The sequence below is a fragment of the Rhineura floridana genome, chromosome 2 (genome assembly GCF_030035675.1).
Source record: "Rhineura floridana isolate rRhiFlo1 chromosome 2, rRhiFlo1.hap2, whole genome shotgun sequence".
NCBI lineage: Eukaryota > Metazoa > Chordata > Lepidosauria > Squamata > Rhineuridae > Rhineura > Rhineura floridana.
Window position 1 is genome coordinate 51,791,087 of NC_084481.1, and position 16,046 is coordinate 51,807,132.

The 16,046-nt window shown below is 41.0% G+C and overlaps 1 protein-coding gene across 4 annotated transcripts in view; it reads left to right on the forward strand.

Moving 5' to 3' along the window:
• The window catches only part of LOC133376468 (prolyl endopeptidase FAP-like), an 81,213-nt gene that overhangs the window by 40,745 nt on the left and 24,422 nt on the right, over positions 1-16,046 (forward strand). For all 4 annotated transcript variants that reach the window (XM_061608635.1, XM_061608638.1, XM_061608637.1 and 1 more), the window contains 7 exons: positions 6,007-6,051; positions 7,802-7,906; positions 8,002-8,072; positions 9,686-9,739; positions 10,365-10,486; positions 13,984-14,031; positions 15,893-15,991. In XM_061608635.1, coding sequence (XP_061464619.1) covers positions 6,007-6,051; positions 7,802-7,906; positions 8,002-8,072; positions 9,686-9,739; positions 10,365-10,486; positions 13,984-14,031; positions 15,893-15,991 — 544 coding nt within the window. The remainder of the gene's footprint in view (positions 1-6,006; positions 6,052-7,801; positions 7,907-8,001; positions 8,073-9,685; positions 9,740-10,364; positions 10,487-13,983; positions 14,032-15,892; positions 15,992-16,046) is intronic.

Here is a 16,046-nt window from a genome sequence, read left to right on the forward strand (position 1 = left end):
CCCTGTACCCATTGGTCTGTGACAACTACCGCCCGGTAGCAAATACCCCCTTTTTAGGGAATGTGATTGAGAGGGTTGTGGCACAGCAATTGCAAATACTCTTGGATGAAACAGAGTATCTTGACTCATTCCAGTCTGGGTTCAGACCTGGTTATAGGACTGAATCAGCCTTGGTCACCCTGATGGATGACCTCTATTGGGAGAGGAAGAGGGGTGTAGTATGACCCTGTTATTCTTGATCTCTCGGTGGCTTTTGATACCATTGACCATGGTATCCTTCTGGGCTGACTTGGTGAGATGGGTATCGGAGGCACTGTTTTACAGTGGTTACGAGCCTACCTCCAAAATCGTTTTCAGAGAATAGCATTGAGTGATTATTTTTTGCCCCCATGGCAGTTGTGCTGTGGGGTGCCGCAGGGTACCATCTTGTCTCCCATGTTGTTTAACATCTATATGAAGCCCTTGCGAGCAGTCGTCAGATTTGTGGCAAGGTATCAGCAGTACTCTGATGATACCCAGCTCTATTTTCGGTAACATCTGAATCAGGCGAGGCTGTGCAAGCCCTTGACCGGTGCCTGGACTTGGTGGTGGGCTGGATGGGTGAGGGTGAGGGCCAATAAACTGAGTCTGAATCCTAGCAAGATGGAGGCACTGTGGGTTGGTGATTCCCAAGTTCGGATAATTGGTGAGTTGCCTGCTTTGGATGGGGTCATAAGGAGCTGGTCCGTAGTTTGGGGGTGCTCCTGGATCCATCTTTGTCACTAGAAGCCCAGATGACCTCAGTGGCTAGGACTACCATTTACCATCTTTGGCTGGTAAGACAGCTGCGGCCATTTCTGGACCAGGATAGCTTGACCACTGTTGTCCATGCACTGGTAACCTCCAGGTTATATTACTGTAATGCAGTCTATGTGGGGCTGGCCTTGAGGTTGGTCCAAAAGCTGCAGGTAGTGCAAAATGCTGTGGCGAGACTGCTCACTGAGGCAGGGTATCGCCAACATGTCACCCTGCTGCTGAGTGAATTGCACTGGCTACCTGTTAGCTACCGGGCTAAGTTCAAGGTTCTGGTTTTTGTGTACAAAGCCCTATACAGCTTGGGACCAGGATACCTGAAAGAAAGTCTTACCCCTTATATACCCAGTCGATCAATGCATTCTGCAGGGGAGGGCCTCCTGCAAATATCATCTTATCAGGAGGTCCGTTACAACATAGGAAACGGACCTTTAGTGTAGTGGCACCTACCCTTTGGAATTCCCTCCCTTTAAATATTAGACAGGCGCCATCTCTGTTATCTTTTTGGTGCCTACTGACGACCTTCCTCTTTCAACAAGCCTTTTAAGTAGAGACCTTATCCCAGTCTGCGTCTGTGCTGGAATTGTTTTTTAACATGTTTTTAAAAAAAGATGTTTTTAAAGATGTTTTGTTTTAATATATTTTAAAGTTTGTATTTCATAGAATCATAGAATAGTAGAGTTGGAAGGAGCCTATAAGGCCATCAAGTCCAACCTCCTGCTCAATGCACAAATCCAAATCAAAGCGTTCCCAACAGATGGCTGTCCAGCTGCCTCTTGAATGCCTCCAGTGTCGGAGAGCCCACTACCTCTCTAGGTAATTGGTTCCATTGTTGTATGGCTCTAACAGTTAGGATGTTTTTCCTGATGTTCAATTGAAATCTGGCTTCCTGCAACTTGAGCCCATTATTCTGTGTCCTATACTCTGGGACGATCGAGAAGAGATCCTGGTCCTCCTGTGTGTGACAACCTTTCATGTACTTGAAGAGTGCTATTATATCTCCCCTCATCCTTCTCTTCTCCAGGCTAAACATGCCCAGTTCTTTCAGTCTCTCCTCATAGGACTTTGTTGCCCTCCTGTGAACCTGTTCCAGTTTGTCTGCATCCTTCTTGAAGTGCGGAGACCAGAACTGGACTCAGCATTCAAGATGATGCCTAACCAGTGCTAAATAGAGGGGAACTAATACTTCACGCGATTTGAAATCTATACTTCTGTTAATGCAGCCTAATATAGCATTTGCCTTTTTTGCAGCCACATCACACTGTTGGCTCATATTCAGCTTGTGATCAATGACAATTCCAAGATCCTTCTCACATGTCATATTGCTGAGCCAAGTATCCCTCACCTTATAACTGAACATTTGGTTTCTTTTTCCTGAGTGTAGAACTTTGCATTTATCCCTGTTGAATTTCATTCTGTTGTTTTCAGCCCAATGCTGCAGTCTATCAAGGTCCCTTTGAATTTTGTTTCTGTCTTCCATGGTATTAGCTGTGCCCCCCAATTTTGTATCATCTGCAAATTTGATAAGCATATTCTGTACCTCCTCATCCAAATTGTTAATAAAAATATTGAAGAGCACTGGGCCCAGGACCTAGCCCTGTAGTGCCCCACTCGTTACTTCTGCCCAGTTTGAGAAGGAACCATTGATAAGCACTCTTTGAGTACGATTCTGGAGCTAACTGTGGATCCACCTGATAGTTGCTCCATCCAGCCCACTTTTAGCTAGCTTGCTAATCAGAATATCATGGGGCATTTTGTCAAAACTTTGCTGAAGTCGAGATATATTATGTCCACAGCATTCCCACAGTCTACAAGGGAGGTTACCCAATCAAAAAACAAGATAAGATTAGTTTGGCAGGACTTGTTCTTCATAAATCCATGGTGGCTCCTAGTAATCACTGCATTGTTTTCAAGGTGCTTACAGATTGACTGCTTTATAATCTGGTCCAGAGTATTACCAGGGATTGATGTTAGGCTGACTGGTCTGTAATTCCTGGTTCTTCCTTTTTGCTCATTTTGAAGATAGGGACATTAGCTCTCCTCCAGTCATCCGGCAGTTCATCAGTCCTCCATGATTTCGTAAAGATCATAGACAGCGATTCTGAGAGTTCTTCAGCCAGTTCCTTCAATACACTAGGATGCAGTTTGTTGGGCCCTGCCGATTTGAACTCGTTCAAAGTGATTAGGTATTCCTTGACCATTTGTCTATCAATCTCAAGTTCCTATCCTGTCCCTTCTATTTCATGTTTTCTGAGAGGGTCATAGACCCTTTTTGGGGAGAAGACTGAGCCAAAGTAGGAATTGAGCACATCTGCCTTTTCTTTGTCATCTGTTATCATTTTGCCATCCTCACTGAGTAGCTGTGCCACCATTTCCTTTCTCTGTCTTTTACTATGGACGTACCTGAAGAAAGCTTTCTTGTTGCTTTTAGCATCCCTCGCTGATCTTCCTGACCCCATCCCTGCAATTCCGTGATACCTGCCTGTACTCTTCCTTTGTGGCCTGGCCTTCTTTCCACTTCCTGTATGTGTCCTTTTTTGTTTTCAGGTCATCTCTAAGCTTTTTGTGAAGCCACATTGGCTTCTTCTGTTGTTTCCATCCCTTTTCTCCTTGTTGCAATTGCTTGCCATTGCGCTTTTAGAATTTCCTTTTTTAGAAACTCCCACCCATCTTGGACTCCTTTTCTCATTAGGGTGGTTTGCCATGGAACCATACTTACAATTGTTCTGAGTTTATTAAAATCAGCTTTGCTGAAGTTCAGGGTGCGCGTATGGCTACTCACAGCTTTTGCTTCTGTTAAAATCAAGAATTCAAGTATGGCGTGGTCACTTTCTCCCAGAGTTCCCGTAACTGCCACTTCATCCATCAAATCATCTCTGTTGGTTAGAATCAAGGCCAGGATAGCTGATCCTCTGATTGCTTCCTCCACTTTCTGTAGGAGAAAGTTATCTCCAACACAAATCAGAAATTTATTGGAGGGGCTGTGTTTGGCAGAGTTTGTCTCCCAACAGATATCAGGATAACTGAAGTCCTCCATTACTACTACATCATGCCTCCTTGAAACAGTGGCAATTTGCTTTTCAAAAGTTACATTCTCGTCTTCTCCTTGATTGGGTAGTCGGTAGTAGACTCCAAGCACCACATTCCTTTTCTTACTTGCCCCATTAATTTTAATCCAGATACTCTTGGTGAAGCCACCAAGCTCATCTTCCTGTATTTCTGTGCAGGGATTTATATTTTTAACATATAGCGCAGCTCCACATCCCTTTTTATTCCTTCTGTTCTTTTTGAACAAGTTGTATCCTTCAGTTGCTGTATTCCAGTCATGGGAATCATCCCACCAACTTTCAGTTATACCTATCAAGTCGTAATTACCCTCCTGTATTAAGAGTTCAAGTTTGTCCTGCTTGTTTCCCATGCTCTTCGCATTAGTATACAGACATCGAAGACAATGTGATTTGTAGCTTGGCTTCCTTACTACATTTTTCTGAGGACTGTTACTAGGCCCTGTTAGAGCTGATCTCTCTGAGAGAGACATTTATGATGTTTTAGACTGTTTTAGTGCTTTTGTTTGCTGCCCTGGGCTCCTACTGGGAGGAGGGATGGGATATAAATCTAAAAAATAAAAATATATAATTGATTACTTCCCCCCCATTTGTATTGTGCTTTCTTTTCATTGAAAAGAATGGTTTGGAATAATGTAATGATAACATAATTAATTGTGTAATCAATTATGTAAAATCCCACCACAGTTGACAGTGAGACAGATAACGTTTTTGTTGGAAGCCAAACTGCAGTAGCACAGAAACAGCACTGCGTGCAGTGAACACAGTTCAGGATAGAAATCAGTGTCTGCTTACATCCCTAAGCAAAACCCAGCTTCCAAAACCATTGTTTGCGCTATGGTTATACATAGTGGTTAACGAGGAGACTTTTAACCATGATCCCAGGTTCAGGTGACACACTAAGCCAAACCTTGGCTTACTTGCTTTGCTGTGCTAAAAGGACCAGGGAGGAACAAAGCTGCTGCTAGCTCCTCTCTGGGAGCTAGTACATTTGCATGGTCCCGGTAAGCCATAGTTTGATTTACCCAGAGCTTGGAAAAGGTACTTTTTTTGGACTACAACTCCCATCAGCCCACTCCAGTGGCCATGCTGGCTGGGGCTGATGGGAGTTGTAGTTTAAAAAAAGCAAGTTTTCCAAGCTCTGGATTTACCATATTATCTAACAGGGAGACACCATTAATAATGGCTCCCTGAGGAATATACCTGTATGATATCTATGCCTACTAGTCATTATGGCTATATGGTACCTTCAGGATCAAAGGCTTCATGCTTCTGAAGAGTCATTGGGGAACAACAATGAAAATGCGCTATTGCTCTCATGTGCTGTTTCTAAGCTTCCCAAAGGCATCTGTTTGCCCACTGTGGAAATCAGGCTGCTGAACTAGATAGGCTTTTGGTCTGATCCAGCAGCACTCTTCATATGTTGTTATATGCATGTTTGCAAACACCAGTTGCGTTCATGTTTTTAAAGATGTTTTGCTTTAATATGTTTTTAAAGATGTTTTGCTTTAATATATTTCAATATCTGTTTGTATTATGTTTTATAATGTTTTTTGTGTTTTGTTTGCCCTGAGCTCTTACTAGGAGGAAAGGTAGGATATAAATTTAATAAATTATTATTATTATTATTATTATTGTTGTTGTTGTTGCTGTTGCTGTTGTTGTTTTAGGTGTACACTTTAAAACATATTAGCTGTACACCTAAAAAAGCAAGGTGTGAACTATCCCTTGAAAAAGCTGTTTATGGAGTTTCTTGGGCATTGGTGCTAAGACAAATCTTAGTGGTTGCACAGATAATTCATCCATATACTCTGGATTTTGGCTTACTTTTTGAAAAAGCTCCTCGTGTAGATTGTGTGTTATATTTTGCAGATAACAAGTATGACTTGAGTGTTCCATGCAGGCACCCGATTCACACATGATATTTCTAGAGGAGATCCATACATGATGTTGCCTACATAATATAACGGAGAGGGGCATCTCTGTTTCTGCACAACATGAAGACTGTAGCCCCAAAGGAAAATGTCTAAACCAATCCTCGGTTTTCAGTGTCCGTGTCTGATTGACTGAAAATTGCACTCTTTTATATGAAGGAGTTATTTAACTTCTGCCACAATCCTGACAAGGTTGCCTTATTCTTATTTTGCAGAATCGGCAGCATATAGAAGAAAGTCACACAGGATGGGCTGGTGGAGTATGGTTTCTATTACCTTCAAACTATTTGTTTTGTTTAGAATTATTGTAACCATGACTTCTCAGTAGTAAGCCCAACTGAATTCAAAGGGGCTTATTCCCAGGTAAGTGGGGTTAGGATTGCAGCCTTGCAGTGCAATCCTAACCATGGGTGATATCCAATGCAGTTGTTCTATTAGTGCAAGGATTTATGCTGTATGGTGTTGAAGCAGGAGGGGAAAGCGCTACTGTGGTCAGTCCTGCTTGCAGGCTTCCTGTAGGCATCTGGTTGGCCACTGTGAGAACAGGATGCTGATCTAGATGGGCCATTGACTTGCTCCAGCAGGCTCTTCTTATGTCTGCTTGTGCAACGGAACGTCCCCCTCTCATCTCCCTGCATGCACCCTGAACCCTCTCCAGATTTGCTCTGGGGGGTCACGGGGAACCCCAGGGCAGAGGGAGGGGAGAGAGAAAGTTCCACCGTGCAGCCCAATGTCCTTGTGCTAATGGAATGAATTTGTTGAATACTGCCCCGTGTTTACTCAGAAGTAAGTCCTATTGAATTCAGTGGGGCTTACTTCCAGGTCAGTGGGGTTAGGATTGTAGCCTTATTTCCTGGCTGATCTATGCAGACTTTTGCTTTTCACAGTTGTTAATCCATTCGCCTCCACAGATTTCATTCAAACTCAAAAACTGTTTTCGTTTACTTGTAACAAGCACAGATGGTCTCTAAAAAATAAATTAAAATGAGCCATCATTTAAGAAATGAAAAACAGTAGGAGAGGGGCTATATTTGCATATTACAGTTATATGAGCATATAAATCCTCAGAAGAAAAATAATACAATTCCCATGTTTATATATGTTGCTTCTGATCTGCATTTACTTGTTCTTACCACAAAAAACATGTGTACATTAGGAGAAATTCATACCAAAATCCTGATGAATTTTCATGAGGACTTAAAAATTTTTTCACAAACTAATGTGGAATGTGGAACTAAGAGTGGAAAAAAATGGAGAGAAAACAAAATTGTCAGATTCACCCATCCCTAAACAGTAGGGAAACACAGATAAAGCTGTGACCATAACTAAGCCACAAGTTGTCTTCTGGTGATCACTGTTGCCGAACATCACACCCCAGAAGCAGGTGGTACAGAAATGCAATCCCTCCAGAGTTTTAGGAAACAAACAAGTAAACCTCTTTTTGTTTGAGAAGGCATTTAGGGCTGTAGTTTATTTTAGTATACCGCTGCTGATTTAACTGTGCTGCTATTTATAGCTGAGTTGCACAGTTTTATTGATGTGGTAATCTTTGTGCTTTTGTACTTTTATAGTGAGTTATACAATTTTGTTTTTAATTTCCTTGCTTTTATTATTGGAAGCCATCTTGGGGGCTTTGAGAGAGGCTGAAGGTCAGATAGAGACATAGTAACGAATGAGTTAAAATCTGAAGTACCATTTTGATTAGAACCCTCATCAGTGAATGCATGTTTAAGTTTTTGTTGGTCTTGTGTGTCTCACACTTCTTGTCTATTCAACAATGGAAACACACATTTGTTCAAAATGTGTGGCACTTGCTGCATCTTATTAAATACTTTTTTCACCCATTATTGAACTTCTGTTGTAACCATGATAAGAGGGATGTTTCATTAAGTGGCACAGGCAGAGAGAACAGTTGATTAGCTCAGATAGCACACTCATGCCATACACTTACATGACTCAAAAGGTATTTCTTTTTCAGCTACAGCTTCTGGTTGGTTTGTTTTGTCTCAGTTCTTTGTTTCAGCACCTTATTTCACTTCGGACGGCATTTCTTACTACAAGATATTTAGTGACAAGAATGGTTACAAACATATTCATTTCGTCAAAGACTCAGTGGTATGTCAAGCAAATTAACCTAAAGTTTTCACATCTATTGTAGTACATGGGCCAGAAATAAAACAACTAACTTTACATGTGTTGCTTGTTTATAGGAAAAAGCAATCCCAATCACTAGAGGAAAGTGGGAGGCCATATACATTTACAGAGTAACCGATGATGCAATGTAAGCATTCCGGTAAAGCACAGTGTGTTGGTTATGTCACCTGTCAATGAAAATTTATGTTCAACGCAAGAATGATTTTTCCATTAGACTTATAACAGAACCCCATTCTCAAAGGTCAGGCATCTCTGCGGACTTTTCCATATGACAAGACAAAATAGATTCCACATAGCAGTTATGGTCTGGAAAGGTCTTGATGTTGGATCGAACCTACACTTTAAGGGAAGACAAATTGCTTTTTAGGTAAAAGGTGGACTACTGCAACTAGAGAGATGTGCACAGAAGCCTACTTTGGGGATATACAACTTCTATCAGACCATCTGGGTTTTAAAAATCCAGTACTCCCTTTGTCTTGTCTAACCCTTTGAATAAACAGAAATTCAGGCTACAGTCATGTAAACATACCTGTGAGTAAGTCCCCAATAAATACAGTGAGACTTGCTTCTGTGTAAACATGTACAGGATTGCACTAACAATAGCATAAACCCGTAACATAACATTCAAGCAACCCCTAAATAATCTTAACTGTCAGATTTTTAGGATGACTGCCATGTTTAAAGTGTAGCACTTTAAAAGTGTTGATACCGTATATATTATGGTTGCCAGGTTCTTGGCCTGAGACTGATCCTGTATCTTTAGGAGGAGAGAAAGTCAGCCAAGTGCAGGTGTTCTTGCAACCCTGTAATGGGAAAAACCACAAGGTGGAATTCTCCCTTCCCCCTGCACAACTTTTAAAGATACAGAAGACCTCTTGGAGGCCGGGCCTGGCAACCAAGAGGTCTTCTGTATCTTTAAAAGTTGTGCAGGGGGAAGACAGAATTCCACCTTGTGGTTTTTCCCATTACAGGGTTGCAAGAACACCTGCACTTGGCTGACTTTCTCTTCTCCTAAAGATGCAGGATCAGTCTCAGGCCAAGAACCTGGCAACCCTAGTATATATGCATGGATATATTAGCCTCGATCCAGAGATTTTGCAAAAGCGTTTTCTCTCACCAAATAACAGAGAGGAGAATGGGATGCTGGCATTGAGTTCATCTCTCCTGACCCCAACATGGGGATGAGTGGAGTGGAGATAGATTTCAAAAGCACAGTAGCAGATACCCCCACCTGTAGCGCTGCTGCAATTCCAGGCCTCTGGGATTACCTAGAATTCCAATATAGTTTTTTCCAGCAACCTAGCAAAATCCTTTATGCTAATAATGACCTCATTCTCCTGAGTGTGGATCCTTATGTAGCCAAAATGGCAACATCCAAGCACAAGAAGGAGGTTATCAGTTGGCTTGAGGGGAACGCTAAGGTTTGCAAAAGTACAAAAAGTATTTTGGAAAAAAACCTAAGGGGAAGAACCTCCTATAACAGCCCAATGAGGACTGAGCATGCTCAGTGGGAATGGAATGCTGGCTGACTGTCGGGGAAGGGACAACAAAAACTGGGAGAGCAGAATGGAGTATCCTGTAAGAGTGGACAGCTGGCTTGCTGGACACCTGAACACTTCACACTGTGACATTTTGTTGCAGGTTCCACTTGTAGAATGTGTAATGTCACCCAAGCAACACTTGAGGATGTCCTGGTACAATTAAAGAATGGTTTATTTGATAGCATAAATTGTCTTTCAGATTCTATTCAAGCAATGAATTTGAAGGCTATCCAGGAAGACGGAACATTTACAAGTAAGTTATCATTACACATCTTGCAAGATTGTTCATTTGGCTGGTTTCTGAGATGTACCTGATAACTTGCAAGTTGTGTATAGATACATCCCATTAATAACAGCCACCATGTAGAAACATCATACCTTGTTACTCCAGAGAATAAACTGCCACCCTCTTTTCCATACACATAGATCACAACCATGCCATACATTTAAAGCACATGGCTTCCCCCCCCCAAGAATTCTGGGAACTGAAGTTTGTTGAGGTTGCTGGGAATTGTTGCCCTGTGAGGGGTAAACTACAGTCCTCACTGACACATAAAATAGCACATGACACATGACACATGCCATGCATGCAGACCTTGCTATTCACTATAACAATTCTTTCCCAAAGAGTGTTCTGGGGAACCCTGGAAACATACGAGGTATTTTTTAATGAGAAGATCAACCTCCACCACCAATCTTTCCCTGTTGTGTGCAAGAGGGCTGAGTGGATTTCCAAGGTACATGCAGAGCAATGATGAGGCCAAGTAGGCTTGGCAAGTGCTCCACATGAACAAGAAGGCATAGCAATTTCCATGCATGCATGAGCATTGTATTTTGGAATGAAGTATTTTTTAAAAAAACCTTCCCCTGTATTACAGAATTAACAGAAGAAATCCTGTGACAAAGCAGTGCATTACTTGTCGTTTAAGAAAAGAAAGATGCCAGTACTATGCAGCAAGATTCAGTGACAATGCCAACTATTATGCCTTGCTCTGTTATGGTATGTGAAACGTAGCTCAGTTAAATCAGTTTAAGCAATAGTTAAAGTTGCTCTTTAAGGTATCAGTTAGGTATTTCTGCTTTAAAGCACCTTACTAATAAAGTCAACATTGCTGGTGCAGTCCTATCTACACTTACCTGGAAAAACTCCCCAGGGAGAAGTTCAGAGTAAACTTCCATAGGACTGCATGATAACGGATCATCATTATCATCATCATCATTACATTTATATCCCACCTTTCCTCAAAGTGGCATGCCCCATTTTATCCTCACAAAACCCTGTGAGGTAGGTCATGCTGAGACTGACTGGCCGAAGATCACATTCTTTAAAAAAGTTTTTAAAACACCTTAAATAAAAAGGGTTAAAAAACATATTGTTTAGAAAAAAATGTTTTAAATAAAAATATTAAAAGCAATTCCAGCACAGATGCAGGATGTCCCTGGTTTAAATGTCACTTCTGCCATCAACTCATTAGATGGCCTTAGGTCATACCCCCCTCGTGGCTCTTGGGCTTAGTCCCCCATTTTGAAATTTTGGGGGATAATAATACTGGTCAAGTTTTCAAGGCTATTGTAATGTTAAAGTGTAAAATAAAGTGTTTAAAGTGTTTGAATGCTCAAAAGCACCATAAAAATAAATCATTAAGGTGTTGACACGAATTGTAACACTGAAATTAAATCTACATTTTAAAAACTAAGGCAGAGTTTGGAATGAGTTGCTCTTAAATTCAGTCACACATCCTGTATGTCAGTAACTGATCTGTAACCTTAATACGAGAACCATTTTGTAAGCATTACGCAGTCCAATCCTATGGATGTTGGTTTGCTTGAAGCCCCATTAAGTTCAGTGGGACTTAATGTAATATCACCCACATAAGTGAGGCTGTTGCTTCCAGCAGCAGAAACTAGAGGGAAGAGAATGCTGATAAAGTGTTGGAGGACAGATCTGTGTGTGTGCCTCTAAGCAAGACTTCTGCTTTTAGATGTGGTGGAAGAGGGTACTGCCCCATCATGACAGTGTTGCAGTAAGATTTAAGTGCCAGCTTCTACACGTGGAATGGGAGGGGGAGTACTATCTTATCTGTTTGCCTCAAAATGCCACAAAATATCTCGGGCTGGCCCTGCAAGTAAATGTGCATAAGATTGCAGCCTGAATCCTTGTGTGGGTGGAGTGTGGGGAACTTAAGATATAGGGCAAAAATGTGCAGGCGCTGTACTTCTCATTCCTGTGGATGTCCATGCTTTAATTCTTGGAGAATCCCAGCACATGAACTCTGGTCCAGAGAACTACAGCAGTAGCATTGTGCTTGCCTGCTGTTTCCCATGTCATGTGTGGATACACAGACCCCAGTCCAAACGTTCATGTTCAGAATTCCACACCGGATCATGTGTACATGTTATTAGATTGCTGGCTGTGGCCTTCCCCACCTCCAGTGGTGCTGGCATTTGTGTCCCTGGTACACTACTCTGTGGGTGGAATCCTGTCTCCGCATTCTGGACTACAGAGTGACTAGAGTGTAATGACTACAGCCATATAAGTACTTGTTCCAGAATGGTTCTGCTAACTACTCCAAACATGTTTTTAATTTATAACCTAAATTACTAGTTGGAAATTTTAGGATAATGCATTTAAAGGCTATAATAATCTAATTTATTACATAGTTGTTTAAATTGCAAAAGCTTGGGTATGACCTTGTGGGGTATTATCATTCACTCTCAGTCCTCCCTACCAGAGAAGATAGTAACAAATTGCTAACACAAAATATGATTATAGCCTTCCATTATATTAACGAATAGCTCTTGGCATGTAAAGTTTTAAGCTGATATGAGCTATATAACATTTCATTTGATGAAGTCAGCAAAGGATGAAAGACCAATTCTGAAGGTCTGTGCTATATAGATGTCAGAAATAAGCTCAACACGCCTACAGTCATATCTAAAAGTACGCCAAAGTCTAACGAAAATGACTCATTTGGTATAAAATAAAGCATGCAGATCAAGCATTAAGTGACAGATCGGGATGTGTACAGATTGGTGGATTAGTATGGAACACATGAAACTGCTCATAAGGCAGAAATATTGCCATGATGATGGTAGCCATGGGATCGTGCTAGGGAGAAAATAGTTACTCCCTGATCAGTGTTTTATGATCTGGACCGGATGCTCAAGCGTGCAAATAGAGTACCCTGCTAAGCAAAGAAGCATATGTAACAAAATGATAACACCTTTCAATCATCCTTGAAAAGGTTGTATCACACAGGAAATGTGTTCACCTTGAGAAATGAGTTCCGACAACTTCTCAAGATCCTGTTGTGCATGATTAATTCTGGGCTCAGGTTATGTAACTGTTAGCTGGGGCATCACTTCATCTGTGAGAGCAAAGAGATTCTCTGAAAAGTGTAAAGGTTAATATTTCTTTTTTCTTTTTCCTTAAGCAGCACTTTTGGCACAGATGCTATTTAGAACCTCTGGTATTATGCCGACGTATACCAAACATTGTATTTAGCCATTCTTGCTATGTTTTTTTTAACTGCCTTCAAGTCGATCCCGACTTATGGCGACCCTATGAATAGGGATTTCATGGTAAGCGGTATTCAGAGGGGGTTCACCATTGCCTCTCTCTGAGGGTAGCCCTCCCCAGCTGGCTAGGGCCTGCTCAGCTTGCCACAGCTGCACAAGCCAGCCCTTTCCTTGTCTGCAACTGCCAGCTGGGGGGCAACAGGGCTCCTTGGGACTATGCAGCTTGCCCACGGCTGCACAGGTGGCAGGGCACATAACCCCTGAGCCGCTCACTGTGGGGGTGATCTTTAGTTGGCCTTTTACACCCAGGAGACATGAGTGGGGATTTGAATTCACAGACTTTGGACTCCCAGCCAGGCTGTCTTCCACACTGTGCTATACCAGCTGTATCACATTATTATTTAACACCACCAATGCACACTGCATTTATGGAGTGAAAGTCAGAGACAGACACACACAAATATCTGCTAGAAATGTCTGTCTCATCCCTGTCCCCCAAGAACTAGAGGTGTCCATGCCCGAGAGGAACGGACTTCTGCTTATGCAACAGGACTTCCTCTTCCTCTTCTTCCCCCTGCAGCTCCCCACAAGCCCCAAGACCTATTCCAAAGGGTTGGAGGGAAACCCTCCAGAGCAGATCTGGGTTGGGTACTTGACGGTTGCTGGACCCTCCGGAATGGATGTAACACAGCTGACTGTGCCTGGAAGGAACAATTGCAGCGGGGGGGGGATGACTTGCACGAGTGGAAGTCCTTTCTGCTAGTGCAATGACATCTTTGTATCCGCTGTCATTCTAACACCCAATCCTCCATAGCATATTACATGGGTCAAAATGTTAAGCTTATATGTGGTGAGTAAAAGAGGAATATGTGCATGCAGTTATCTAACCTACAACATTAAAGTTCTTTTCAGAATTAATTATGTTTCACATTTATCCTTTAAACATAAATTCTGTTTTTGTTCCAATCATCATCACAGGTCCAGGCATCCCCATTTCCACTATTTATGACAGCAGATATAACAGAGGTATCTTTTCCTATACATATGTGTGTGCCTTGTTGATTATTTTAACTTCACACCCACACCATACATGTAAAGCACACAGCTTCCCCCAAAGAATCCTGAGAACTATAGTTTACCATTCTCAGAGGGACAATTCCCAGGATCCATAACAAACTACAGTTCCCAGGATTCTTTGAGGAACCCGTGTCCTTTATATGTGCCATAATCTTATGCACATTTACCTATGAATAAGTCCTGTTATAGTCAGTGGAACGTGCATCCAAGTAAATGTGCATGGGATCAGACTATACATTTTAAAATAAAGACATTTCAAATTTGATCTAGAGATGGACAGCCATCTGTCGGGAATGCTTTGATTTGGATTCTTGCATTGCACAGAGGGTTGGACTTGATGGCCTTATAGGCCCCTTCCAACTCTACTATTCTATGATTCTATGGTTTTAATACATTTATTGGCTAAAATTTGATTAAATAAAATAGGCTTATCCAGCCTATTTTATATACTTTTTAAAATTTAGAAGTAAAAAAAAGGTTTTTAAGAAGTCATGAACCAAACCTTCCATCCACCTTCTTTTCTCTTCATTGCTTATTCTCTTTCAAGTGTTATAGTAATTAGCATTATAACATGCAATGAGTATGTGTAGAAGCCCTTTCCATGTGTGTTAAGGGGAGGACATCATTGTAGTAGCAGACTCCACACATGCTCTTCATTTCAATGGCACACATAAGCTCACTTCAAATGTTGAAATGAATGTGTAGTCGGGGATGGAGCTTGCCACCATGATGCTGTCACCCATGGACATTTGCTCTACCTGGAATTAATTATTGAAAAGGCCTGGAATTTCATATATAGCAAGTAATAGATAATGCTATATTATGGATTCTCCAGATACTACTGGCCATCAGTTCTGCCTTTTTTTTAACGTATTATTGTTGGTCTTGTACATTTTATCTTTATCATTCTGACCTGACCAAGCTTGTTTGAGGATCAGGCTGTATATTAGCCATTGTTATATCTGCTTGCATTTAAACTGTAGCTATCTAGCACTGTGCTGTCTGCAAAACTAAATCAGTTATTATTTCACAAGAACTCTTGTATGTTTTCTGGTATTTCCTGTTCATGATTATGCTGGAAATCGTTTAGTATTTCATCACCAGGAAGTGGTTTCCCCAAGTGTTGCATAAAGGGGAGAGTTTAGTTGTCACTGTAATCTAGCTATAAATGTTTTGCTATGTATATGTCTACATGCTTGGTGCTATCTCAGATCATATATATGTGTAGCATAGCACAATCAATGATTATATATAAACTCTTGAAAAAAGTGACTTTAGCTAATCAGTTGATGGAATACCATAAAAACTTAACAGAGCATAGCTATTTAAGACCACCACTTTATCTTACTCATTCATACTCAAGCCCCTGAAAGAGTTTAAAGGCACACAAGGACAACAACTTAGCAATACATCTCAATGCAGCAAAAGATCCTATTGTTAACTCCAAGGAGATTTGGTCCCAGCAAATATTTTCCTATGTTCCCTCCATGGAAGAGAGCACTCTGTTACTGAAAAAACCACACAGCTGTTTGCCATTTGTATAGTTATGATAGGATCTTCACTTATACACATGACCTTAATAGATTTGACATTTATTCTCTGTATGTGCCCTGTCACATAATAATTAGATGACAAGTATACTCAGTTGTTCTTGTACTGTTTTTAAATTTATTTTTGCTTGTTTTAAGGATATGTCTGTAAATTACCTTCAGAGATATGTGGAAGGTCATTCACTAAATAAATGAATAATAACTAATGAATAATATATGTATTACTAAAGTACATTTTATAATTTTATATACTTATATAGAACTTAAACTTTTGGAAGACAATAGGGAATTGGAATCTGTGCTTCAAAAAATCAGAATGCCTACAGAGGAAATTAACAAACTTGAAGTGGATGGTATTAGTAAGTACATTCAACTTTTCTGTTGTTTCCCTTACTTTCACATTGTACTTTCACA